The 27985-nt window shown below is 36.8% G+C and overlaps 1 protein-coding gene across 8 annotated transcripts in view; it reads left to right on the top strand.

Moving 5' to 3' along the window:
• The window catches only part of LOC124387731 (NACHT and WD repeat domain-containing protein 2), a 46632-nt gene extending 19531 nt beyond the window's left edge, over positions 1-27101 (top strand). For 7 of the 8 annotated variants that reach the window (XM_046852259.1, XM_046852258.1, XM_046852252.1 and 4 more), the window contains 5 exons: positions 6490-6606; positions 14196-14399; positions 16460-16610; positions 17519-18108; positions 21320-27101. In XM_046852259.1, the coding sequence (XP_046708215.1) occupies positions 6490-6606; positions 14196-14399; positions 16460-16610; positions 17519-18108; positions 21320-25225 (4968 nt within the window). In that variant the 3' untranslated portion in view covers positions 25226-27101. Of the gene's footprint in view, positions 1-6489; positions 6611-14195; positions 14400-16459; positions 16611-17518; positions 18109-21319 lie in introns of those variants that run through there. The other variant, XM_046852260.1, reaches the window with a different exon arrangement.
• The last annotated feature ends 884 nt before the right edge of the window (positions 27102-27985 follow it).

Raw genomic sequence — 27985 nt, 5'->3', positions numbered from 1 at the left:
TGTTGATTTCATAAAAGCCCTAAAAATAGCTTATAAAAACACACAGCGAGAGATCTTTGAGTGTCCTGTTTACTTTAAAAGTAAGTGTAAGATGTAGGCCTTATGGTAATTTATTCTTAAAAGCACTGAAAAAACATGAAATCCTCACAACATTTGAAGTCTGTTTGGAATGTTAAAGCTATTCTTGTTCTTGCTTTGCACAACAATCATTACTATGTTTTAATTATTTAATACAATTCAGCATTGGGAAGTCAGAATTTTGCATTACAGATTAAAGGATATGAATGAATTCATTTGTCAAGTCAACTTTCTAAATGAGAATGGAAATGCAGGAGAATTCCTTAGTTCAAAAAAGCACCCATGTAGATGTCTTCAGAAACTTCACCCTTCGAAATATATTAATCCCCTGTTTATGTTCCAAAAGGAAAACCCTGATAAATGGATGCCACCCCAAAAATGCTATTTTATGTATGCAGTACTGTACTGAATTAACTTAAATTTATTAATTTTACTTCATTTTATAATTAATATTGAACATTTTATTAATAAATTTTTGTATTTCAACATAAAACTCCATTAAAACAATTCCTTATAAGTTTTTTGCTCTATCGAGCTATGCACGAGAGACCGGGAAAACCAAACAAATTAGTTATGTGGAAAATGCAATTTCACGATAAACTTGGGGACGTGAGATTCAAATCACAGTAAAGTGTGGTATAACTGTAAATCATAAGAATCATACAAATAATACTTTAGATATGACATATTGAATGCTCTAATTTTATGTTTGATGTGGCAAATTTAAAATAAAAAAAAAGGCCAAGCAAACGTAAAACCAAATGGAGGTATTTTAACATTAAGATCTGCTCTGCTCATTTTTGTGGTCAAATATGTCGTTTTTATGTACAGTATAGGATTCTATTAATGTGTCAGTTAATCTATAAATAAGTGATAAACAAAGAGAATTAAAAAAAGAAAAACACATGGATAGTACGATGTCATTTGGCCTGAATCGAAGTTTGTTTCAATTAAAATACCTTCAAAATGTTTTTTCATGTTACTATACAGTAATAAGCCAATGATATGAAATAATATATAGTATAGTTATTTTATTTCGAGCAGCCGCAGAACAACTCGCGGAAGTGGCGGAAAAATCAAGCCTTACAGACGCTATGTTGGAATAGGAGGCACAGGAGTGTAGGATACTTACAGAGCTGTGTCAGAGTGAAATAACTCGCGAATTAAATTTTGACACTGGTTAGCTTTTTGTAAAACGAACTACACGCCGCACGTTTTTTGTGATTTTGTGAGCGATCTTTGTGTTTGCAATGTTGGAGAATATAATAAAGTTTTGTTTTGAGAATCGACGGTGGTTTGTATTGTATACTGGTAAATCTCTGCTGTTAGTAGGTGCACTTATGCCTTTTGTTGTTAGCAAACATGTATGTACATTTTTATAGCATGCCTTCATCAAACAATTCGCGGCAACGCTGTTGTGTAAAAAAAACTCCAAAAACACGTGCATGTACATTCTCATTTATTAACGCACATCATGTACATAAAGAAATTTCAAGCACGTTAATATATCGCCGCCATATTGGTTTTCATTTATCTCGATCATGGGTTATCTCGGCGCTTTTTGGCAAACCCCTAGGCCGGCGACATAACCAGGTTCAACTGTATATAAAATGAATTGTTCACTGCACACTTTGTCTCTCGTTATTTTTCTTTGGTTATTGTTCACTGACATTTAAACTCAATGTCTTCATACTCAGGTTATGGTTTATTTGTAACTTTGTTGTTTTGTTTCTTTGTATGAATGTATTACATGTTGCACATTAAATACATTTATCTGCACTTTTATCCATCTCCTCTCATATTACCTGACAACAGTTTGTCATTTTAACAGATATGTTAATCTGTGTATTATTAGTTGTGAATTATGCAGACCATCCCTGTGAATCAGCTGTTACTATAGAAACAATAATGCATTGGAACATGCATATTAAAATAAACCTCTGATTTGAAGTAAATCCAGCATGACTGTCTGAGCCATGTAACAGAAAATCAACATTTTTGGACAGTCAGATTCATGAATTCATGGAGTGCATGGAAGTGATAATAACAATGGTCAAAGAAAAGATGGGAGTATCTGTGGCTTGTAAAAGAAAATAATTCATTAATTAATGAATACAACTATATTTGTGTCAAGGTTGTAATCAGGTTATAAATTTGCCAAAAGAAAACACCTTTTCTCTTTATATATATATATATATATATATATATATATATATATATATATATATATATATATATATATATATATAAATTATATTACACAGAAAATAACCTGCCTTGAAACTTGGACAAAAGTTTGTCGACACCATGCCATGCCAAGATTTATATGTGCTTTTTAAACATCCCATTCCCAAGTGTAGTCCCCATTTGCTGTAATTAAAGCTCCACTCTTCTGGGATGATGTTTCACTAGATTTTGGATTGTGCTTGTGGAGATTTGTGCTCATTTAGCCACAAAAGTGATATTAAAGTCAAGTTCTTATGTTCTCTCTGGTAAGGAGGCCTGGGGTGCAGTCGGCATTCCAGTTCATCCCAAAGGTGTTAAATAGAGTGGAGGTCAGAGGCCACTCAAGATCTTTCATTCCAACCCATGTAAACCATATTTTCGTGTAGCTCGCATTGTATACAGGGATATTGTCATGCTGGAACAGGTTTGAGACATCTACTGTAGTTCAAGTGAAGTGAAAATTTAATGCTACAACATCCATCCATATGCATACGGGTAATGAATAGCATCCGCTACAAACCCAAGCAAATGCACTGCCTCCAGCTACAATGTTAAAAACCCACATTACAATTCATGATTTATAAAGAGCTTAATGATTTAGTTAGCAATCACTTCATTCGGTAGAGCAAAAAGTTTGAGTTTACTGCTGCATTGTTTACAATCATCTAGAAAGACATCAGGAGTGTAAAACATGCTTTTTAAAGTTGTACTCATATATAGTAACTATAGCTTTTGCAGCTGATTGTATACATATGTATAAGCCCTCGAGCAAGGCTGCTTTTTTTCCAGTTTTCTGCCTGGCTTCATCCCCTGCTCTCTGAGGCATACTTATAAATACCTAAGCATAACCATAAAGCCTAATGATTATACCTCCAGGAACTGTGTATTTATTCACCAGAGTATATCAGTATGCTATTAACAGGAGCAGAATCATCCTATTTAATTATAGACTTTGTTAAGAATGTTCTTTTAAGTATGTGTTAACGTCAAAACAACATGGTGACACTCTACACTACTCATAATCACCGCATTCTGTCTGTTCATCAAAAGACTGACGCAGATAAATCCTCTATGTGATTCCATGGGGAATTTACATAGAAATAAGCATACAAACATTCTTCTTCACATAGATGTGGCCAATAATTATGCAAAGAAAAAGACATGTTTTTGTGTTCTACATGAGTATGAAGTCATGAGCTCTGTCAGCAATCCACTATTTCTCATTAATGTTTACCAAAAATTATAATATTTTGAGGTGGATACTGATGCAAGGTAGTGCATGGTCTGAACACATATAGCAGCATGCTAGATCTTTGATAAATCATCCTACAATTTTGAAAAGCCCAGTTACATACAATTCCTTGCTATACAACTAAATTGAAATTTTTTAGCTGAAATAGTTGTCAGGCAAATAATTTACAGATATCTACAGAAATGGATGTTGTAAAAGAGGATCTGCTACAAAAGCTGCACAAGTTTATATTTAGAAAACTGGAGGCACTGAACTATGACTAGTATTATTTATATATTAATCACCTCCCCCACCGAATATTTTGAGTACTTAGTGTTGTGGTCCATAGACACTAGGTTTATTTCTCTTTTGAGAGGGATTTTGTTGAAAAGAAAAATCCAACTTGCTTAAGTTCATAACCCATAACTGTATTTCAAGTTTTATGGTCACAACAAACTAAAAGTACATTATATGGCCAAAGTAGGTGGACACTTAAACCTCACACAAATATGTGTTTTTTCCCAAAATTATTACCAAAAATTGAAAGCGCATGATTGTGTAAAACATGTTTTTATTATGTAGCATTTCGATTTTCTGGATCCAAAAGGCACAAACCTGTTCCAGCATGACAGTACCCCTGTGCATAAAGAAAGCTTCATAAAGATTTGGTTTTCCAAGGTTGAATTGGCAAAACCCAGTAGAGACCTGACAAAACTTTAGAATAAATTGGAATGCAGACTGTGTGCCAGACCTTTTCACCCCACCTTAGTGCCTTACCACACTAATGCTCTCAAAGCTGAATGGGCAAATCCACACATTCATACTCTAAAATCTAGAGGAAGGGCATCCCTGAAGAGTGGAGAATATTATAACAGTGACAGGTGATACACTTGGAACGGAATGTTCGAAAATCAAATATGGTTGTTATGGTCAGGTGTCCACAAACCTTTGGCTGTATAGACTGTCAAATCAGAGTGGTGTTTCACGCTTATAATTATCTGACATAACTGTCACCAGCATGACTGTCATTTTTATAGGTCTAGAATCTGGGCTATAAAGAAATAAGCCCATAATGCTAAAAGAAATTGAAAATCTGATGTTGATTAAAAAAATGATGTGTATGAAAACAGAAAGGTCTAAGTCTTGCTATCCAAGTTAAACCAGAGAGTTTGTGTCACCTGTGACCTGCTTATTACGGATTTAAATTCACAACCCGATTTCTGCAAAGCAGCTTTAAGACCGTGTCTACTACTAAAGGGCACTATGCGAAAAATAGTTATTCTGCGGAAACCTAAGATAGCAGGTACATGTGAGCTGGTCATTAGTGCACTGGTGCTCAGACGTTGCTTTATCATGTTGTCAATAAGTATCTGGGGACTTCCTGTCATGTCCTAATTACCCATTGTGTTAATCCATCCTTCCTGCCAACCTATATTAGATGAAAGCATTGTGGTATGTGTGTAAGCGTGTGTTCCTTTTACATAAACACCAAGCTCACAGTCTTGGATGTTTGGGGTATGGAGGTTGGTTGTATTGTTCGCTAATGGTGAAGTATGGATGGCTCACTGGATTTTGAAGTCAGCATTTGTCATATGAAACTGTATTAGAGTTGCCTTTGGGAGAAACCTGTTCTATTGTTTCAAAGCCTAAATTACTTGAGAGGCTTCAAAGGTGTGTGTGTGTGCGTGTGTGTGTGTGTATAATATATATGTAAAGGTATTTAAGTGTTTTCTTTTATTTATTAATGTATTAAATAGCATACCCATTTTGTTTACTTATATATGTAGTTTGTTGGTTTAGCTTTTTCTATTTTAGCTTATAAATTATGTTTGTATATATTTTTTCCCAAGTTATCAGTCAGAATATTAACTAATGACTATGCTGAATAGTTAATCTGATGGTCTTTTTTTTTTCTACTGTATTTAGGAATATACACTCCGGACCCATTTTCTCACAATTAGACAGAAAGAACACACACACACAAACACACACACACACACAGCTCAGATGCTGAAGTGATAGACATCTCTACTGCAGTGAGTTTGCTGTTTGGATTATGTGTGTCAGCAAAACTGATTTTGACAATGTGTCCAAGGACATCTCCACACCCTGCAATTCAGGTGCTCAGGAAATGTGCTGTCTCTTTATATTATGCAGTTTTTTTCCACACCCAAGACCTGTCTTTCCATTCACACATACAAAATATGATTCTAAGCAGGTAGGGATGCAAAATAACACCAATCTGCTGTTATATGTCTCTGTAAGAGGACTAAACGCAGGATGAATCAGACTTTATATCCTCTGACATTATATGGATATGTGTGATGTTGTGTGACACAAAAGAAAACTAAACCATCAACAGAAGGCATTTTACATTGCACTGCCATCAACCCTGCGGCACATAATTTGGTAACAGAAGCATATATAGGGGTACAGTATAGGATAACACTATAATCATAGCTCTGAGGTGTGCATTTGTATATGCATGTGTATATATCACACTTAGATGTCCGAGCTCGTATTCAGTGTTTTGGGGAAAAGATACATTTTAAGATGATCATCAGGGTTAACGATGCTACAGAAACGTGCAGAAAACAAAAAAATCACAGAAACACAACAGTAAGATAGGGAAAGAAAGTGTTTTTACAGAAAGACCAGTCTTCCTTGCAGTGTGCTCATTTAACACTGTTCATTTCTAGCATAATGCTGTCAAATCTGTTTGCTGTGTGAAAGCAAGACTTAGCTCCCTATTGAGACAATCCAATTAGACTTTCTTTTCATCCCTATTTCACTCTTTCTTTCTCTCTCTCTCTCTCTCTCTCTCTCTCTCTCTCTCTCTCTCTATTCTGCTCATTAAAGTCATACTATGTACTGTAAAAAAAAAAAATTTGAAAAAATTAAAAAGGTAATTAATACTTTAATAATTAACCAGTCTAGTTGTGTGTGTGTTTTAGGTGGTGGACCTGTACTGGGGTGTGGACCCAGAGGAGTGGGACAGTCCAGAACTACAAAGACTGCGGATGAAGCTTTTAGAAGAATGCCTGAAGACATCTGCAGGTCCATGCTTTGTTGTGGGTATATATGACCTTCTATCAACACTTAACAGTAAAATTACAAGCTTACATTGTGTCTTTGTCCGAAATTATAGTTAAAAACTCGCAATTTTATATATAATCCTATTTTACTAGTATTGTTAAATACAACCGGATATTGGGTTGACACATTTACATTAATTGTGTAAAAGTTGTTGATGTTATATAAATCATAGCTGAAAGAAAGAACTAAATTAAAGAACAGGTCTGCAACAGTGAATAGACGCAGTAAGAAGAAAAGGCTCAATGTGACATGTTGGCTATTATGGTTCATGTGTGTTGAAAAAATACTGCAGCACAGTGTCGGAAGAAGAGTTTTGGAAAACTATTGATGCAGGCGGAGTACTAGAGGATTGAAAAGGCAGAGCATTGGACAGCCAGCGAAGCAGAGTGATGCATGACTAGTGAGATGAGTGTTAAAAGAATAGCAAGGCAGAGTGCTGGAAGACCGGTGATGTAAAGTGTTGGAAGAACAGCAAGGCAACATGGTAGAAGACTCGTAAGGCAGAGTGTTTCAAAACCAGTGATGCAGAGTATCGAAAGACAGGGGAGAAACTGCAACAGTGCACACTTTGTGGGGACAAATAATATTAACCAATAACACAATGTCATGTTTCATTTCACAGCAGAGTCTATTCCAAAATTGGAAAAATGTTTTACTCTGTGTGTTTCCTATTATCTTTATAATGTGTGCTTAAACCTCTATCTGAACACAGATGCTTGGTATTCCATTGGCCACTCTGTTGTGTGACATGCATTAAAGACAATTATTCATATGCTAATCAAAATCTGTCTCTGCAACTGACAACTCCTTTGCATAGTCTGCTGCCTTGTAATGAACAACGTCTACTTAAGAACAAGGCAGTTCGTCAGCGGCTGAATAATCTCAGGTGTTCCAGCGGAGCATCTGGACGAATCCCAGATGCCACACAGCATTAATGAACTTTAGACAAGTGCAATGACAAGCACTAATCACTGTTGTTTTCAACAACTGTAATCAAAATGTGGCAAAAAGAGAGGACAGGTTTTTGTAATAGCCATTCTCCATTGGCATGCGTGTGTATGTGTGGGTGTGTGTAGTGCTGATCGCTGTCAGGTCAAGTGCAGATGAGAGATCAGTGCACAGGTGTGGGTGAGATTGATGTTAAATGATTAAAATGTAAATGAGTGATGTGGGTGAGTGGTAGGAGGATAATTGGAGTCAGAGAATGACAAGTGGAGTGAGTGGAGAAAAAGAGAGCAGGGAATACCGTTGGTCCCCCGTCCTCCCACTGTCCTTCTCGCTGTAATATATCTCTTTCTGTTTCCCACACTCCCTGTATGTCTGTTGACTGTCTGTGTTTCGGTCACACACATACGGAACACACAGGGTGCTCTCTTTTCCTTTCTCGCAACACTTTAAAAGCTATCCCTCATTTTGCTGCCTTCCCCTTCATAACTCTCTCAGGTACTCAAACATCCCTTTTCTAATTTAATCCAGGTTTCTCATTTTCTCTTTCCTTTCCCCTTATCTTATCTGTGTTTTCGGTCATCCGTCTTTCACCCGCTCTCATGCTTCATTTAATAGATCTTGTCACTCTCTCTATCTCTCTTCCTGTCACTCTCTTCCACTTCACTCCTCCTATTTCTCACACATCTATATCCTTCCTGTCCTCCAGCAAATCCTGAGTTCCTCTTGCCCTCTTTCAAACTACTTGTCTCACCTCTATGAAATACATAATCTCTTCCTCTGCACACACTGCTCCAGTTTCCGCTGAATTCAATTAGGCTGTGTTTAAACATCTGTTATCAACATCCCATGAAATAAACGACAAACTATCAGCAAAGCTGTTCGTAAAACGTGGACATGTGCAGAATATTAACCTTTCTTTTATAATAACCTTTTTCGGCAAACAGCTAAAATAGTCAAACATAGTCCTTGGTTGATTTTTTTAACTGCTTTCTACAGCTTGGGAAAAGTTTCTATCTAAGGCATTCTGTTTGAGCTCAGAGTCTGGAGACGCCCTGGTTAGTCTGTTCTAGCCAAAAAAAAACCCTGCTTTATTATTCCCTAAGAGAATTAGGTCAGAGCTCAGAACTGTGAGATGTGCTTTGCTGTGTCTCTAGGTAGAGAGATCAGACGTTCGAATTCTCAAAAAATAAAAAAATAAAAAATGAAACCCCTGAGGAAGTGACGTAAACAGGTAAAAGGGTCAAGGAAAACCCATGTAGACTTCCCAGATTTGGATATCCAAACAGCAAATTCTGACCTATTTGCAAGCTATGTAAAACATAGACTGACCTTTGAGTCTTTTCTTAGCACTCTGTGAAAGAAGAAGACAAGATATCTTTTTTTTCTCCAAATCTCTCAGTGTGTGTGCTTTTAGACACTTGATATGTGAGGTGTCTGGAAGCAGTGACAGTCGATGTCCTCGCTGTTGTTGTGCTGCGCTGTTGCTGGGAGTCATGTATGTATTCAGGACTGTTTATTGTAAACTGGGAACCCAGTGTTTGATCAGAGAAAGAGAAAAGACAAGAGTAGGGGGCTGAAGTTGACAGTTCTGGGTTGCATGTGTCAGTTTGAGTCTCCAGAGACGGACTCTGTGCAGATTGGAGCTGTTTAATCTGACTATGGCAGGCAGACTGAGAGAGAGAGAGAGAGAGAGAGAGAGAGAGAAGTAGAAGTAGAAGAAGTGTGGACATATTGAAATATAAAAGAAAAAGTGGTAGGTCTGATGCTCTGATGAGTCTGGCATAGGACCTATTTTCAGTAATTATGACAATCTGTGGATAGTGAAGCCCTGCTTGATTTATTCTTTTATCATATACTATACTCTCTATACATTGTTTGATATTATATACTATACTATCTATTCAAATTTAATTCTAAACAGGTATTGTTCATATGATACACACAGTCATTATGAGTACCTGCTTAAGGTACAGAAACGGAGCATGACCCGTATGCTATACGATTCTCACTAAGCCTCTGACACCTCTTTAAGAAAGAAATTGTGGCTCCAAGGTTTATTTCAGTTAGTAGCCAGAAACTTCAAAGCTCCTGTTAGAGGAGAAGTGCAGCTGACACACAGTCACAGAGCCTCAGGCACAAAGAGGTGGTGGAAGAGATGGCAAAGGAGAGAATAGACTGAGGAAAAGCACAAGAAGAAAAATAAAGTATTGTTCAGACAACCACTTCAAAGAACAGCTCTGATATACAACTGTGTATCGCTACACAAGAAATGACAGAAATGCTTCAAAAGACATAATGTAGTTTACCACAATATACTGTTCAGAGAAGAATTTGAAAATGACAGACATTTAAAGTGAGTGAACTTGGCTTTTTAGTGTGTGAAATGTCTTCGCAAAAGTAAGACAAGACAACCAATCACATTCTATGAACCAGTGTATTCACATTTTAAAACAAAAGTATTTCAGTTGATCACAACATTATCTTCATACTTTCTTCCTGCAGACTTTAATAAAAACAACTAATTCTTATTAAGTGAGACAGAGCCATGGACCAAAGTGATATATCAGGTCTTTGTATCAGATATATCAATGACTTGCTCTCATTAATGTGTCCATGAATAACCTTTAATTAGTTTATTTTGGTCTCAGCACTTGTTAGGAAGCCTTTGGTTGAGCAAGTCTGTATAAACCTTTAAAGGGCTTAAGACTTGTAATCAAACATCCAACTAACCAATATTTTAAAATGGGGAGAAAAAAAGATTAGATATGGTAGTGCTTCATCTTTACCTGGGTGGATATTGGATAAATTATGTGAAAATAATACAACCGAAAATGATTTGATATGGATCAGATACACCAGTAGTCATAAAAGACTTGAAAATACTTTCCAACAAATCGTTGTGCACAATGTAATTTAGTTAAAAAAAAAAAACTGACTACTGGCCAAAGAGCAAGTTTTAGATAAGAAAATACCCAAAACTTTCAGTCATACTGGCATGTTTATTTTATTCTGGCTAGGTTTATTTATTTTTTTGCCAAGTAATCATTTTCTTATTTGCACATGACACACACACACAAACTTTGTGGCCAAACTCTAAATCTTTTGAGCTGAAACCAGCACTTGCCTGAACCACCGCCTAGGCAGCAACCATTTACCAAGTAATTCTTCTTCCCAATATTTATTTAAACACCATAAACACCACTATGGATGTTCAACAGACAATTTATATATATATATATATATATATATATATATATATATATATATATATATATATATATATATATAAATTGTCTGATAAAGATAAAGTTGTATCTAAAATGCTGAAAAAAGGGTAGAAAAAAAAGAGAAGAAAAAGAAGTGTACATTTGGTTTTATATGATACAAATATCAAATTTGTGTTATTGCCTCTACTACTGTCTGCCTTCAATCCACAATACATGTGCATGTCCCACTTATTAGTATAGATGTACAGATCTTTTTTTTATTATTTGTGCAGTTAAGAATTCAAGTCAGGTCAAGAAGCTTTTTTTGTCGTTTGAACTATATATAGATGACGCAGTACACAGTGAAATGAGACAACGTTTCACCAGAACCCTGGTGCTGCATAAAAACAATGAAGAGCTACATCACACAACATAGAGCTACATACAGAACACACAGCTAAGACCTGAAGTAAGTTGTCCCAAACCAGGCAGTGATGCAGCGGCTCAGAATGCTTTCATTGGTCTATTTCCTAAATCTTCTCAAGAAGTAGAGACATCTTATCAACATCTAATCTTCATGCAGCTACCAGTGAATGCTCTTTATGCTCAAGAAGGTAAACACATGTGCCCGAAAGCAATAGCTACTGCTCAATTGTACTGCAAAATTACATCCGTAATATTCACCGCCACTTGTTTATTTGTTTAGATGTCACAATAGTGAGGCTCTAAATGTAAAGCAGTCAACAAGCAACTAAAAGCTAAGGATAAATAAAATAAAGAAAACAATTGAACATCTGAGGAAAGGAGTAAACACGAAGCAGGGACGAAGAATGAACATTCCAATGAAGCAGAGTCTGAGGATGCTCCAAATAAAGAGACAGTTATGAGGGGGTGTTCAAATTTTAGCTCTGTATATTTAATGAAGCACAACATGGTAGAAAACTGAACCATTTCCAGTGTTACCTGTGGTTATGTGAATTCTTTTAATAGCTTGGTTTTTAATCATTTTAGAACTTTAATATTTCAGATCTAACTGTGTCACAGAGACTGAGAGTAGATGCTGATGCAAATGCGGTTCATCATTTTTAGTAAGGGCGAAGGCAGAGAAATCCAAAATGTCAGGTACAATCAAAGTCAAAACACAGGCGTAGGTCAGCCGATAAGCCTGAAAACTAAAATTACGAATCAAGAAACAGCCAATAACATAATAAACAGAAACTGAGCACCATTTCACAAACATATTGTGAGGAAGAGTCTCTTTTCATAGTGTGGAATGGAAACAGGTGTGTGTAATCAACAGTCCATCATCAGGAATGAGTTAGTTGCTGGGATTTCTGGGAAGAGTAGTCCAAAGTGGTCATATTTGTAGGCCATGATTTATTCTGCAAGGAGTTCATGACATGTATGGACCTAATCAAACTAAAGCCAGGTTTAATCCAAACCTTATTATATGTATACAATGTTGTGATCTAATATACTCATACTTATTTAGGTGAAAAACAGATGATTAAAACAAATAAAAGTGTGTCTGGATTGTGTTTTTTTAGTGTTGATAGTAAATGTATATTTAATATATATATATATATATATATATATATATATATATATATATATATATATATATATATATATATATATAGATTATATATGATCTAATCTGAAATCCTGTCTCTGAATATCCTGTATGCCTACATCACCATGCCCAGGTCAGCTCTACGAGGTGCCTTTGGTATGCAAATGTACCTATTACACAACTGAAAGACTAATGAGCTGCTAAAGATCCATCTGCTCATTCTTATTCACATTACATGTTTACACTAAACACTGACACATACAATTTAGGTTGAGGTTCCCATATATGTAATTATGATTGTTATTTGCTTTTTCTTTTTTAAATTGTCATTGATTGTTGCTCTGCATGCTATGTGTATTTACCTTCAAATTAAGTTTTTTTTAATCAGGTTCCTCCAAAGCTCAAAACAAGATTAGGTTAATGCCTATTACATCAACTCCGAAAAAAAATAGCCAAACTGCAGTTTATATTATTTTTTTTATAGTTATTGCAAAGAGATTTATTCGCTCATACAGTGGAACTGTGAATTAAAAATAACAGGCTAGCAAACTGTCATGAGTCCTTTAAACATCCGTATACACTCACACCTGCGAGCACAGACAATATTGATTATTGTATGACCTTGTCAAAAGGCAGGTGGCACTGCAGTGGTGCAAACACACACACACACACACACACACACACACACACACACACACAGTGAGGTGGGGAGTAAGAAATAGAGAGAGAGAGAGAGAGAGAGAGAGAGAGAGAGTTCTATGTCTCTGCTTCCCTCTCAGACAGTCTAGCGTCATTTCACATTTCCCATGGATGTGTGTGTGTGTGTGTGTGTGTGTGTGTGTGTGTGTGTGTGTGTGTATATATATATATAGTTTTTTGTTTTTTTTGTTTTTTTCTCCATGTGTGTGTTTTGACATAGGTATAGCTTTCACCACAGCTGCATTTCCACTTTTCACTTATAATCACTTTTCTCTGAATAGCTCACATGTTGAGACATGAGATTATAACTTTTGGAATGTAAAATACCTAAAATATAAAATGTTGGTCTTTTTCTTTTGTTGAAATTTTTACACTTGAGTGTACAAATGGTAAAAACTCTACAATATCATTTTATCACTGCATTCGTTATACTCATTCAGCTGGCCTAGGTAAAAAACTACATTAATCTATTTTTTTACCTTTTTTCATTCTTTTATAGATCATAAAATTGTAAACTACTTCAGAGGTGTTCGCTTATTTCCATAGTCTGTCTGTCTAGGATTGATATTGTTAATATATTTCACTACTCATTTCAGGACATGAGTAATAATGCAATAATATTGACAATAGCATGTCCGTTTTGGTGTCTGTGCTTTCTCTAATTAAGTGGAAAATGTGAATAATAATGTGATTGTAATTCTTATGAAGGACATTCATAATTCTGGAGTTGATTGTACAGACACATCAGTGCATGGGAGTTTTGTTGCAAGGAAAGTAGGTAATAAAGACCAAGCAGCAAATTTCCCCAGTGTTGCCTTGATCATGAAAGGCTTAATGTACAAAATCCATAATTGACTTTTCCAATGACTTTTTGATCGCCCTGTATCCTGAGCATGTCTGAAATGTGCAATCCATGTTCCTGCTGTTGCTAAATATAGTTATAGGTGAATAGGGAATTATGTAGATCATAATGAGTTTCAATCTGATGTGATAATATCGGGCAGTTCCTGTGTGTAATAAAGGAGAGGGAAAATGAAATGACTGCTATTGATCGTCATAGCTTCAAATAAAGTGTTTTCTGGTTTTAGTGAGTGTTTACTAGTGTTGCCTTCCTTTCTGTGTTTTTATTTTCTCGCAGGGTTTGGTCGGGGAGAAGTATGGCAGCATTCGCGTTCCAGGCGAGGTGGAATCGGCCGAGTTTGAAATGATTCTAGATGCGGCAGTGGAAGCGGGTCTGGATACACGGCTCCTGGAGGAGTGGTACTGCCGGGATGAAAACTCGGTGCCACCGGCTTACTACCTCAAACCCAAAGCTGAGATGCTGAAAAATTATCAGAACTCAGTAAGGAGGATGGATATTATAGACATTTGTGACATTTATATTTGGAATGGGATGTTGAATGGATATTACCTGATGTCACCTAACACACACACTAGTGTTAGTTAAAACATTTGTATTAGTACAAATAGGATAACTTAAAATACTTGGAGATCAAGATTAGGCGTGAACGACCAACAACTTCTCTCTTGTATTGTATTCCAATGTAGATCAGTCTATGTTCATATTGGATGGACTGTACACTGAGATACCAGTTTATCAATTACACATGCAGCCTTCTTAAAAGCAAGCATTCACCTTCTTAAAGAGGCATTGGACCAGCAAGTAGTTGCAGAAATGATTTCTTGACACAGTTGCTGAAAACCACTGCTGCCAATTTCAACAGAATTAAGATCCAGGCAGTGCACATGCTACTAAAGCAGTGAATACTGCCATGCTTCTAGAATCATTCAGTAACAACATATGCCTTTGAGAACTTTAGAAATAAAGAAAGGATTGTATTGTGTTTGACTTTAAACTAGTACTGGGAAAAATCATCCTACAATTAATACCAAGATGAGTCTTAGATGAGAGCTTAAAGATTTCTGAAAGAATGAGGCACCAATAGCATTATAAAATAATGACAGAGTTTAACCCTACCCTCAGAAATATTATTAATTGTAGGTTTTTTCCCAAAGTACTGGTTTAATGATAATATGGTAGCCAGAGGAACACAGGCCAGAACAGTTATCTGGGTGTCCCAAGTGATCAAAAAGACAAAATTCTGCTGTTCTATGTTACCTTTGTAGTCGAAGTCACTTATCAGACATTGAGTTGAATGGGCTGCATTTTCCAAAGATCATGTTGTGTGTTGATGTGATCGGATTAAATTCTGTCACCATTTTATAATGCCTTTCTTACCATTGGTGCCTCATTCTTCCAGAAATCTTCAAGTTCTTATCTAAGACTCATCTTGTTATAGTTTTTCCTTAAAGGTTTCATCTCAAAAGTTTTGTATTTATATTGATAGCTTTCATTTTTTGTTTAATTTATGTTATCTGCCTGATTAAATCCACTCACTGACATGTTATATGATGTAAAACATTACTAACATTATTGGAGTGTACAATTTTGTGTCATAGTGTCTATTTGCATGGGTTTTTATGTCCTTTCTTGATGAATGTTGAACCATAATCCTGAGGAATTTAACAACCATTTTGCACCACTTTATTTTACTTGCATTACTTCATGTTGATTTTACTCAAAGAGAAATCTTCTGAATTATGCATATAGTGTTCCCTAGAGAGGCCGTACAGACAAATTTGAAGCCAGCCTCTGAGACGTTTCCTGTAAATGTCACAATGTGCTAGACCAGTGGCTGAGGACCTCTCAGAAATTGCCTGACCCAAGAGAACAAGCTGCTTGCCTGCAGGGGAGTTTATTAGGCTCATAAATTCAGTGTCTTTCATTAAACCTTAGTAAGAGCACAGGATCTAGCATTTGCTTGCTTTTTTCTGATGTTCAGATTTTTCTCTCTCTATTTTATTTACTGTCTTTTTCTTGAACATGCATTAACCTACACAAATTATTTCATTTTTCCATTATTTTAATCTTATTTTCATCTGTTTCTTTAATACTCAAACGGTCAGTTAAAAAACTCACACAGCTAGACCATGTCATGGCATGTGTCACACACACTGTAGTTTGTATGTTGTGTTAAGGGTGGTCTCTGTGAGGCTTTGTGGCTCTGCTGGACTAAAATGAGAAAAACAGCAGGGTTTGAATTTCATCCTGTATTCAGAAAAAAAAAGATCTGGCCCAATGTAACCTGCCCCCTCCTTCTATCACTCACTTCTCCCTTTCTCTCACTTCAAGTGCTTTGGAAATCAGACAAAACACGTCATATATAATGCTTTTAAACAAGGAGTATTTTATATCGAGAATGGGTTAAGCTTTATTTTTAACCAGAGAAATAGAAAAGGAATCAACCAACACTGTTTACTTATAAATCTTCTTAGAAATTTAGTAATTTTCTTTGAACACTGGCAGATCATTGACCAATGACTCTTTTCTCCCTCCAACAGATGGAGTCGAGCAGTGTTGCGAAGGCCAAAAATGCTAAGGCTTGGAGAGCAGTCTCTGAAGAGATCAAGACGATCTTCAGAACTGCTGTGCTACAACTACAAGAGAAAGGAACAATGAAAAGTGCCCAGGCCAAAAAATTTCTTTGCTCGGGTACGTGACGGATGAATTCTACATCTGTGAAAATCTGTGGCAGTTTGAGGTAGTTTTGAAACTCTAGTTTTGAAACTCACTCTCTTTCTCCTTTGAAATTTGATAAATACTTAAAAGCAAAATGAGTCAAAGTCATATTTCGAACTAAATATGCTTTGAATTAAAGCTTATATAACCTTGTGTTATGATGGTTAGTTATATGCGTACTAAATTCCAATTCAATCTTTTGTGGAGTTAATATTCAATCTATGTTAGTGGCCACAAGCCAGACTATATTTTTCTCAGTTTGTTTAAAACGCGTTCAATATTCCAAAAGTGTGCAGTCTTCAAGAATCGACGTTGCAAACTACAGAGCCAATCCCATGTGCTGTACCGATTGTTTTTTTTTACCTATAATTGCCAGTAACTACAGGACAAACGTAATCAATATCACAGCAGTACATTTCAGCACATTTTCTATGCACAAGGGAAATCTAATGGGACAATTTATAATTCTTACTTAACATTTAACTCCTCAAATGACCAGTAAGACTGTACAGCAAGGATGTGAGAGTGTAGCCTCCAAAATGATGCCTTTCCAAACCATTTTCATTCTCTCATCACCTCCTGAACAAAGCAAGCTTTGAGCTTGCGATACTAAGCTGACAGGGTTGGCAAGCTATCAGCAGTACTCTCTCTTTGGAAGACTTTGATAAGACGTTGCAATGATGGATTAAGTGATCATATCAAATATGTTTTTGCCTTAAAGGCAGCTTAAGGAAGCACAACTAATCGCATGCTAAAGACTGCCAAAAACACAGGCACATCATGGCTTTTCGGTGCAGAGTATTTTAGTGCAGGGTGATTAAAATATCAAACATTTTCAAAAGCATGAATGAACAGTAATATTTCTTCTTTTATTTGCATAGCACTGGAGGATGAATTGGACTTTGCTTTAGGAAAACAGACAGCAGCTTTCCTGAAGAAGTGTGTGTGTTACATTCGCAAAATCTCCAACTTTGACCGCTTTGCCAAGATCCCAGACATGGCCCGCTACATGGACACTGTTCTGAGTGGAGATCGTGTCATGAGGAACCAGGAGGCCTATGAGCGGCTTCTGAAAGTCAGAGATGAGTTTATTCCAACAATAGTCGCAGCATCCAACCTCCGAGTCTATTCCTCAGTCACTCATTGTGACATGAAACTGGGATACTCCCAAGAGGTGGAGAGTCACTATGTGGAAGGGTTGTGTAAGCAGTTCTATGAGGACATGGTGGACATTATCCAAGCTACTGTCCAACAAAACTTTGACACGGAAACAGATGCACTGTACGACGAGATCATACAACATCTTTCGCTGTGCAAGACATTTTCCTCATTTTATGTGTATAAAAGTGAGGTCCTGGATATGGTGCAGGAATACCTGTACCCGTCGAAAGGGGCGAGGATATTGCCCCTAGTCGTCTATGGAGGTCCGTGTACGGGAAAGACGCTGTTGCTTGCTGAGGTAGCAAAACAGGTGAGAAAATTATCTGTACATATTAATGCATGTATATGTATGTGTGACTGATAGTATGTGTGACAGAGGTCTTAAAATTAATACGCTTCTTTTGTAGGACATTTGGAAAAGTACATGTAATTGAGTCATCTTTAAGATTGTTGTCTTAAGCTATTCAATGCCTCCAAATTCAGTGAGCTCATTAATTAGAGACACAATATAATTTGATTAAGATGCATTGATTGTGATACATCATTACACTATCCATCTATCATTCCTTTTTTCCCCCACTCCAGACAATTGTATTGTAATCTTTCGAGCTGCCTGTTGTTGCTGTAACAATTGCATAAATACCAATAAACAAAAAGTGGTTGGTTTTATTATAGCCTTTTCCCAGAAACGGAAAATTCTAGGTTCAATGATCACAAAAATCACAAGAATCTCAAGGCCACATGCCCATGCTGCAATCCATATTCATATTGAAAAAAATCATGTATAACTGGTACATACCTAAATTTTCTAGTAAGAGAAGTAATGCAAGTGATTCATTGCTATGAGGTATTTATAACTGACATTAAGACTAAAACATTAATGACAAATCATAGTTTTAGTTAATAATCAGGTCTAAGCATACAAACAGCAAATTTCCACTCTTGGCCAGCCAAAACACAGCAAGAGATTGCTTAGCAGCTGACCACAAAAGGTTCCACTATGCATTTATTTGCCTTTTGCTCCCAGGAAATTCTATTTTTCCCTCTCTTTCTCTTTCTCTCTTTCTCTCTCTCACTCAATGTTGCATTTCTAAGCATTGTCATCTAAATAAAATGGCAATAAGTAATTGTGGAAATTGTAAATATATACAATGTTCCAGTTGTCATTATTTATTTATTATATTTGCATTCTAGCAAATAGCCATGGTAATAACAAGATAAATTGCAGGATATCAGAAAACATTGTTTTTGTGATTATATGTTCTATTTTTTTCTTAGTTCATACTATTTATGATTTTGAGAATGGTCAATCCCTGTAGCTACAAAGAAAGGTCACACAAGTTGTGCAATTTCAGAGTCATGCTTCACTGGCCAAGTCCATTTGTGTATACTAGAAATTCGATTGTCGGGTTCTCCAAGGAAGGAAGTTGGTAGTTAAGTTCTCTCCAGGATCACATACATTATATTAAATTACAAAGATATAATAGACCCAAACAACTTTGTCACCTTACAACAAAACAAAAGGCAAGCCTAGTTTCACAAGAGTTGATGGCATCGATAAATTCAATGCACTCACATATATAGGATCAGAAGAATAAATGTTTTTCGTAATTAAAAATGTGCCCTTTGTTTTAAAAAAGGTGGCACTGTAAATCACAAAATAGATGGCTAAATGCAGAAAGCATATTCATATGTTCAACAACATAACAATAAATGTGGATATGGCTAGTATATAGTTATAAACACATTCAAGAAACAGTACACCCTCACACTTCTTAAAATAAATTATTTACTACAATTATATGTCAACCATGGGCACAATCTTATGAAATTAGACAGATTTTAGCTACATTTCCAAGTCAGCGGAAGTCAGCTTATTATAAACACGGCAGTTACATACTATAATCATTTACAACATGATACTTAGCGTTATTTAAATGTGACTAACATTAGATGGCTAGTTAGCAAAGCGCAGAACATTCATTCAAGTTAGTAAATGGCATGAGTTAAATATGACCCATTTGTAGCTACTAATGCATTGATGCCACTGTGCCTGGAGGTGAGAAAAAATGGTGGGTGTATTTTTATGTGTATTTCGCAGAATTTCTCTGGTATCACTCACTGTTTGCTAGCTAAGGGTAGCTAAATTGAAATTCAGGTAGTGTGACTCCTGTCACATTTCAAAATGAGTCAGTCATTGTGCCAAAATGCTTCTTCAAGGTCGGCCCGCTAAGCAGTCTGGCAAAAATCATAAACAAATATTGTAGAAAATAACACAGACAGCAGGTTTATTGAGGAATATTCATAAAAAGAAATATGGAAAGAATGGGTGGGAAATTATGCTTTAATGCTCTTTTCCAGGCTTTGGAGGTGAATAGGTCATTGGGGGAACAGCTCCTGTGGTAGGGTGAAGTTTTTTAACTGTATCAGGAAATACATCTATTGCTGAACTTTTTTCTGGTGCTTATGTGTTCAAAAACTTTCCGGTCAGTGCAAAGAAAACATTTACAAGCCTGCTTTACAGGTCTTTACCTTCTTTGATACATTTTTGCTGTAGTGCTGAAGTTTCTGTCTGTATGTGAGCAGTTTATTGCATTTTTGACAGTTTTCCAAGGATATGTTCAAAACTACCAAAAAATAATGACAACAGAGTCTGAGTGTTTTTTTGCTTTATAGTTATCATGGTTATCTAATTAGCCAGGTGGCACAGAGCCTCACATGGCCTAGGGTGGAATACACACTCCAACAAAAATAATTGAGTGAAATCCTGCAGCGAATAAATTGTTTGCAGTTAATGAAGAAGGATTCCAGGTATTGGCAACAATACTTCTTCTACACTGTGCCACTAGTTACCAAGCTTCATTAATATAGAAACAGGTTCCACTGCCCCGGGGACAGCTAAGTGTTCTAAACCACTCTTTGTGGTGACATCCCAGTAAACACATTGAACTGTCTGAAGTGGTGGCACAAAGATGCATTTCAGTGAAACAAAGAGCAGCAGAGAGTGAAAAGTCTTTACTGATCAGCAGTAATTTATCCATTTAGTTGCTAAGCAATCTGAGTTTTGTCAGACATATGCTGGGCAGCAGAACATGAAAACCCCCTACACACATCAACATTTTCTCCACCTAGTTGCAGCTTCACTGATTAGAATGTGCAGTCTTATGCAGGTAGCAGAAAGTCACATGTATTTCCCTTCAAATAAATATCTTTAAAGTCATTTGGTACCCCGATCCTTTTGAACATTAGATCCAGTGAACCAGAACAAATATGTAACAATCAAGTGTGTATGAACCGGATACATGTGATTAACATTTTCTGAATGCCACAACTAGACCAGCAAAATGAGCATGTATGAAAATCAAATCTAAATATGCATATTTATTCCTGGTTTAATTTTGATTTATAGTTTTTCATTCAAGAATTAAGTCATCAACTGAATAAAGGATATAATACTTACCATAAATAATTAGTGTTTAAAAAACCAGAATAACCAATCATTTCCTTGGTTCTTTTTCTAGGCATACTCGTGGCTTCAAAAAGAAATGGGGCCAGAAACAGATCCTGTCATCATTGTTCGCTTCATTGGTTCCTCTGACCTCTCTACAGACCTCCGCAACCTCCTCCAAAGTATTTGCGAGCAGATTGCCATAAACTACCGCTGTCTAATCCACTACCTACCAAACAAGATTGAAGAGATGAGAGAATTGTTGATTAACCTTCTGGGAGAGTCATCTTTCCATCGACCCCTAGTGATCATACTAGATTCCTTGGAACAGCTGTCAGAAGCAGATGAGGCACGTAAGCTGTGGTGGTTGCCTATCCACCTTCCTTGCACAGTCCGCATTGTGGTTTCAACTTTGCCAAACAAACACGGGATACTACAGAAATTACGTTGCCTGATTCATGATGAAGATTGCTATTTAGAATTGGCACAAAGAGACCGTAAAGCATGTAGCCAGACACTCAAACAGCAACTTCTGAGTGTCAAAAGAAAAGTAACCTCAGGCCAACAAATATATGTAAATGAAGCACTGGCTAAATGCACACTGCCCATGTTTGTTAACCTTATTTATCGTGAGGTGGTTCATTGGCGTTCACACAAAGATGTTGATGAAAAGTCCCTTTGCTCAACAGTGCATGAGAGCATAGAACATCTTTTAATTTCTATTGAAAACAAGTTGGGGTCCCACTTTGTCTTTCGCGCACTGGGATATATTACTATGGCACGTGTAGGGCTGACGGAGGTGGAACTAGAGGATATACTTTCTTTGGACAATAGTGTACTTGGAGACATCATGATCAGTTCAAATCTGAAGAGTCCACTGCGAATCCCCTACGATCTCATTGCTCAACTAAGAGAAGAACTGGAAGGTTACTTGGTGGAGCGTCAAGTTCGGAATGTAACCCTGATGGTGTGGGCAAACAGACATCTGCATCTCATTGCACAAAAGCTGTATCTAAGTAATGAAGAAGATGTGCATCAAATGCACAGCCTTTTAGCTGAATATTTTCTTGGGGTATGGGCAGGTGGTAGAAAGAAGATTTTCCACTGTGACAACAATCACTTTGCCTCATTAAATATCTCTCAGCATCGGAACCCTCACAACCAACAAAGCCTTCATGGCCATGACAAAGCCTCTGCTGACAAGCATTCTTATGATCGACAAACACCAGAACAACCATGGGTGTTCCAATGCAACTTACTTGAGCCAGACATTTTCTTTGTCAATCATAGAAAAATGACAGAACTGTTATTTCATTTGACAAGGAGTGGACGAACAGATGACCTCATGTTTGGTGTCATCATGAACTTCAGTTGGCTATATACAATGATAAAAATTGGACAATTTGACAAAGCATTGTCGGACATTGACCTGGCCTACACCTACTCACAGGAAAAAGAGCTCAAGTTTCTTGCAAGCACATTACGAAGTATAAAGGTCAAAGTCAACAAGAACCCTGCCTCACTGTCTGCTGAGCTTCAGCAAAGACTTCTTCCTGTGGTCACATCCCTTCCCAAACTCCGACATCTCCTACTAGAGTGTGACAAAGATGGCCCAAAATACTGCTCCATAGTGCCGCTACACTCTTCCATGGATGTTACATACAGTCCTGAGAGACTACCACTGTGCTCTAGTTACATGCAGATTGTTGAGATCCTACCAACCTTGGCTCCCAACATTGTAATTGCAGCTCTTGAGGATGGTTCCGTGAGTACATGGGATGTAGAGAGCAGACAGTTGCTGAGACAGATTGACACAGCAAGGTCAGTTGTGCTTGGTGTTAAGCTCACCACAGACGAGAAGTACCTTGTGGTTGCCACTACAAAAAACACACTACTAATTTATGACAACCATAAATCCTGTTTGTTGTCAGAGGTGGAAGTTAAAGGCTCAAAGCACTGTGGCATCACTGGTGGGGTGGCATTCATCAATGGATTTACCTTATCCAGCCCCCATGCCTTAGCTTGGCTGGAAGCCAGTAAGGATGTAAATGTAATTGACCTGCAGTATGGCTGGCCCTTATACCAGTTCCATTGCTGGTATGAAGTAACCTGTGTTGAATGCTCCCCAGATGGGATGTATGCTTTCTGTGGCCAGTATTTAAACACCACCACTGTATTCCACCTAGGAAGTGGGGAAAAGCTTGCGACAGTGACTTCTGAGTTTTCTGGTGGATTTGTGAAGTCAATCCTAGTTCTAGACACAATTCATCAGATGGTAATGATTGACAATGAAGGTAGTCTTTCTGTCTGGAACACCAAAGATATCACAAATCCCAGGCTTATGGAGGACTATGACTGCCGAGGGGATGATAGCGAGGTGGTAGGTATTGAATTATCTGAGGATCAGAAATCAGTACTTATTTGCAAAGCCAGAAGCATTGAGGTGCTTGACACCAAGCTTTGGAAGATGGTAGAGAAGTTTAAGGCCAAACGTAGTGAGAAATTTGTGGCTGCTGTTCTGTCAAAGAATGGCCAAAGTATTGTAGCATCAATGGAAAATACTTCATCCATATTTGTTTGGAGAAGAGACAGCGGTCAATGTATGGCTAGTTTAATAGAGATATCAGGAGCCATTGTCAAGTTGATCAAATCAGCACACCATAACCTGCTTTTGTCTGTAGCAAGCAGTGGGGTTCTATCAATTTGGGACATTGATATCATAACAGCAATGTCGAACATTGACAAAACAGGGAAACGGATACAAAGTGTACAGCTGCCAGGCAGAGAAGACTTTGTCTACACAATGGATGGGTCTGAAGCCGTCCATAAATGGAACTTCAGCACAGGTTTCATTGAGATAGTATTTAAACATGAAGGCCTTGTGGAGAACTGTGTTCTTACCACATCTGGTGATCTTATGGTGACATCTGATGACAAATGTAGCCAATACATCTGGCAGACGGCCACAGGTGAAAATATCTTCCGGATCAATGGGCAAAAAATATCCCAACTTCTAATCACACATAATGACCAATTTGTGGTGTCTCTCTGTGAACAAAATGCCTCACGTGTCTGGAGGCTTGCAACTGGTCACAAAGTGTGCAACATTCTGGTAACCCTTCAGTATGCTCTCATCACCACAGCCAACACTTTCCTGGTTGGTACAACTAAGAACAAGCTGTTGGCTGTCAGCTTGTGGTCTGGTAGTGTGTCCAAGAAGTTTGTCTGTGATGATGGGATAACAATCATAAATTTCAAGCTGGTTCCAGACAGTCCAGACTATGTTGTCTTCATTACTTCCACAGAGACTGTTTTCATATGGAGTGTAGCTGATGAGTCTGTCTGCAGAAGGGTGCAGCTGCCAAGCAACTTCTTGAAGAACTTGGAAGACTTCCAAATCTCGCCAAATGGAAAGTTGGGAATTGTATCTAAAGGGGATGACAACATTAATGTTCTCGATCTCCACAGTGGTAAACTGCGCTTGGTCCATGCTGCAGGCATAATATGGAGGCAAAAGTTGTCAAGAGATGGTCGTTACTTGGTCTACATTTGTTTCGGAAATAGTGATGAGGACGATGATGCAGGTGTAGTTTCTAGTTTAATTGTCATGCGACTTGCTGATGGAAAGAGTATTGGTACCTGTTCTCTCTACAAAACACCAACCTACTTGTGCCTATCACAACGAGCACTGAACATTATTATTGGCTTTGAGGATGGTAGTATTGGGACCTACACAGTTGTGGACCGTGTGGATGCAGCCCTCAAAATCAAGATTGCCACCTCCAACAGCCGGCAGATTGTTAACAATGCTTCACAGAAAATACGCCCCAAGTGCAGCACCAATGCCTTCAAGACCATTGCTGACTGCATGTGGAGGGAGTCAACCGAAGTTTTCTCTCGAGATAGCCCCATCAATGTCTCGGACAGCGGGGAGCCTGAAACAACAACACCAACAAAAAAGGCTGAAATGCTACAATGAGAATTCTTCAGGAAGTTAATGGAACAGATGAATGGGACCAGATTTGGATGCAGTTGATACTTGTTTACAGCAACCTTGTGATTCAGTTGCACAAATCAGTCCTCTGGGTACTACACAGTTGACACTGGCCAATTACTATCACGCTGCAGTTGTGTTTAGTCAGATCACCGTCATTCTGTTATCCCTCATTTAATGATTTGTCATACTATTTGTTACACACTTTGATATATTTCAAATTCATTGTTTTATTCAAATCAAGCCATAATATTACTTTATACAAAAACATAGAAATATTTATATATTTGTAGCATAACACATATTTGCTTTTTATAAATGTTCAGTCATCCTCCTCTCAAACTGTATCAAAAATTTAACTTGTGTATGTGTGTACATATCTATTTTGGCTGCTGCAATTTGTGCAACTCCTTAACAAAGTTATGTTGTGCTTAATGCAATCAAAGAGAGTGCCTGGATTTTAAAAAGAATTTCTTATAAACACTAATGATTAAAAAGATGCAGGGAATTTCTAAAACAAAACCTTGATATAGATATTCATAAATACAATAAACATGCTACAATAAACAAACAATGAATATAAAATGTAATTCATTCAGAACTGTCATCAAAGCAAAATGATTTCAGGAAAATTCAATATTATTAAATCTGTTTTTTTATGTTACCGCATTTATTGTATCAAACACAGTAAAAAAAATATCACTAGCTGAACCTCTTGCATATTGTTAGTTGGAATATACTGTTACTGAGTATTTAACATCGTGTGTAGCATCTGACAAGGAGTATAAACGCCTTAAAAAAGTGGTGTCATAAGTTATGCCAAGTTTAGTTTTTTGCTGTTTTTCATGTCATTAGCAAGGCATTGTGGGAACACGTTATAGTAGAAAAATGAATATCTAGTATTTTCATGTTATTGATGACTTACATAGAAATGTATAGATGTATGTATTTACAAAACAAGGTTGTGACAAGCCAGTTTTGAGGGGTTGCACTTTATTAGGAACAGTTGTTAATAACATATGGTATTTCAAGAACACAGTGACACAAACTTTCATCTTCAAACTGTTGGTTAAGTATGGCTAATCTTCTTCTTCGTATGGCTAATGAAGATTTTAATTCTACCTTTGGTTAAGGGTATATTCTGGCATGCTTAATAAAATGATCAGCCGTGCCCCATCACCTCCATAACTTTAAGGGCTATTCCGACAAATTGTATGTTTACTTCTGAAACTGTTGAGAAATATGCCCATTTACAATAATACCTGTAGCATCCTTAAGGGTTCTCCCCTCGAAGTATAAATTTACAAAACATTCGAAATATTATATACAGTATAATAAAAGTGTGCCAAAGTTGTTCCTTTCTTGTATCACTTTATTTCTTTACAAATGAAATATGCTTTGTGACTTAATTGAACTCTATTCCTTATGGGTCTATTGTACCACCCAGTGTGACTTGCGTAAAAAAATAAATATATATATATATATATATATATATATATATTACCTTTTGCAAACAACCTTCGATTAGCCCATGTTGTCCTGAAATCCCAGAGAATATTCCAATTTGTCACTTCAAGAGCAGAATGTGGCATATTGTATGTTATGTGACATGAATGACTTAATTACATACATGTTTGCAGAACATGGTGGCATACTGGCAATGAATGTGTTTATTGTATTGTTTGTATAGTCAGCACTGAAATCCTTGTTTAGAGATTTATATATTTTCATAAATGTTGTACTTACATTTTGTTACAAAGTTGTTTTAAAAAAAAGATGAAAACTTATGTCTGAAGCAATATGAAATAGTGTGTATGCCTTGTTTGTATAAAATTTTAATGTAATAAAATGGTTCTCTTTTTGCCTCCTATTTAGGTTCTTTTTTCTTGCCTTTTTTCGGCAATTCCAATTTCTAGATAATTGTAATAATCTCACTAGAAACACAATGTGTGATATAATTGGATTTGTGGCAATGAGCAGCCAAAAAGCATATTCATATTTTCAGAATACTGGGCAAGTGCCACATTTCCCCAACTTGTATCCAAAGCACCTGGATTCCCTGCCTGCCTTGCAGTTGCACTAATACACACATGTTCATAGAAGCAGTAACATAGACAAGGCCTGGCTTGGAGAAAGGCATTTGGCTGACAGTCTATAGTCTCCATATTAATGTGAACCTGGGAGTGGCCAAACAAGACCTGCCCAATATAAACAACAACTATAATAGATGATGCTTAAGAAGGCCCACCTACTGCTAATAATAGCAACCATAATGCAAAAGGCCTAACAATATCTGCTTTATATTATTAATAGCAACCATACCACGAGAGGCCCAACAATATCTGCCTTTTATTATTAATAGCAAATATTACAGGAGAGGCCCAATAAGCTCCACCTATCATTGTGATAGCAGCTACGTCTCAGTTCTATGAAAAGACTTTCCACAAAGTCATCATATCAACACACATACTACATACTTTATATAGTATTTAGGCCTTATAGGCACTATATTTAGCGATATACTTTTAATTTTTTTTTTTTATGCGTTAACATTTATTTCATTGGTTACAATATACCTGTAACCACTGGTTTAGCCTGCATACCTTAATCGCTATCTTTAATACAAATAATACTTTGATAGTTATTACTCAGCTTAAAAGATTGAGAGAGTATGAAAGAGGCTTGTAATAATGTCAACAAGGATAAACATACAGAAACACATTAGGGGATAACCAGTAGAAAGAC

This window comes from Silurus meridionalis, chromosome 6, assembly GCF_014805685.1.
Source record: "Silurus meridionalis isolate SWU-2019-XX chromosome 6, ASM1480568v1, whole genome shotgun sequence".
Classification (NCBI taxonomy): Eukaryota; Metazoa; Chordata; class Actinopteri; order Siluriformes; family Siluridae; genus Silurus; species Silurus meridionalis.
Note: the sequence above shows the minus strand (reverse complement) of the source record. Positions and strands in the feature narration are given on the sequence as shown.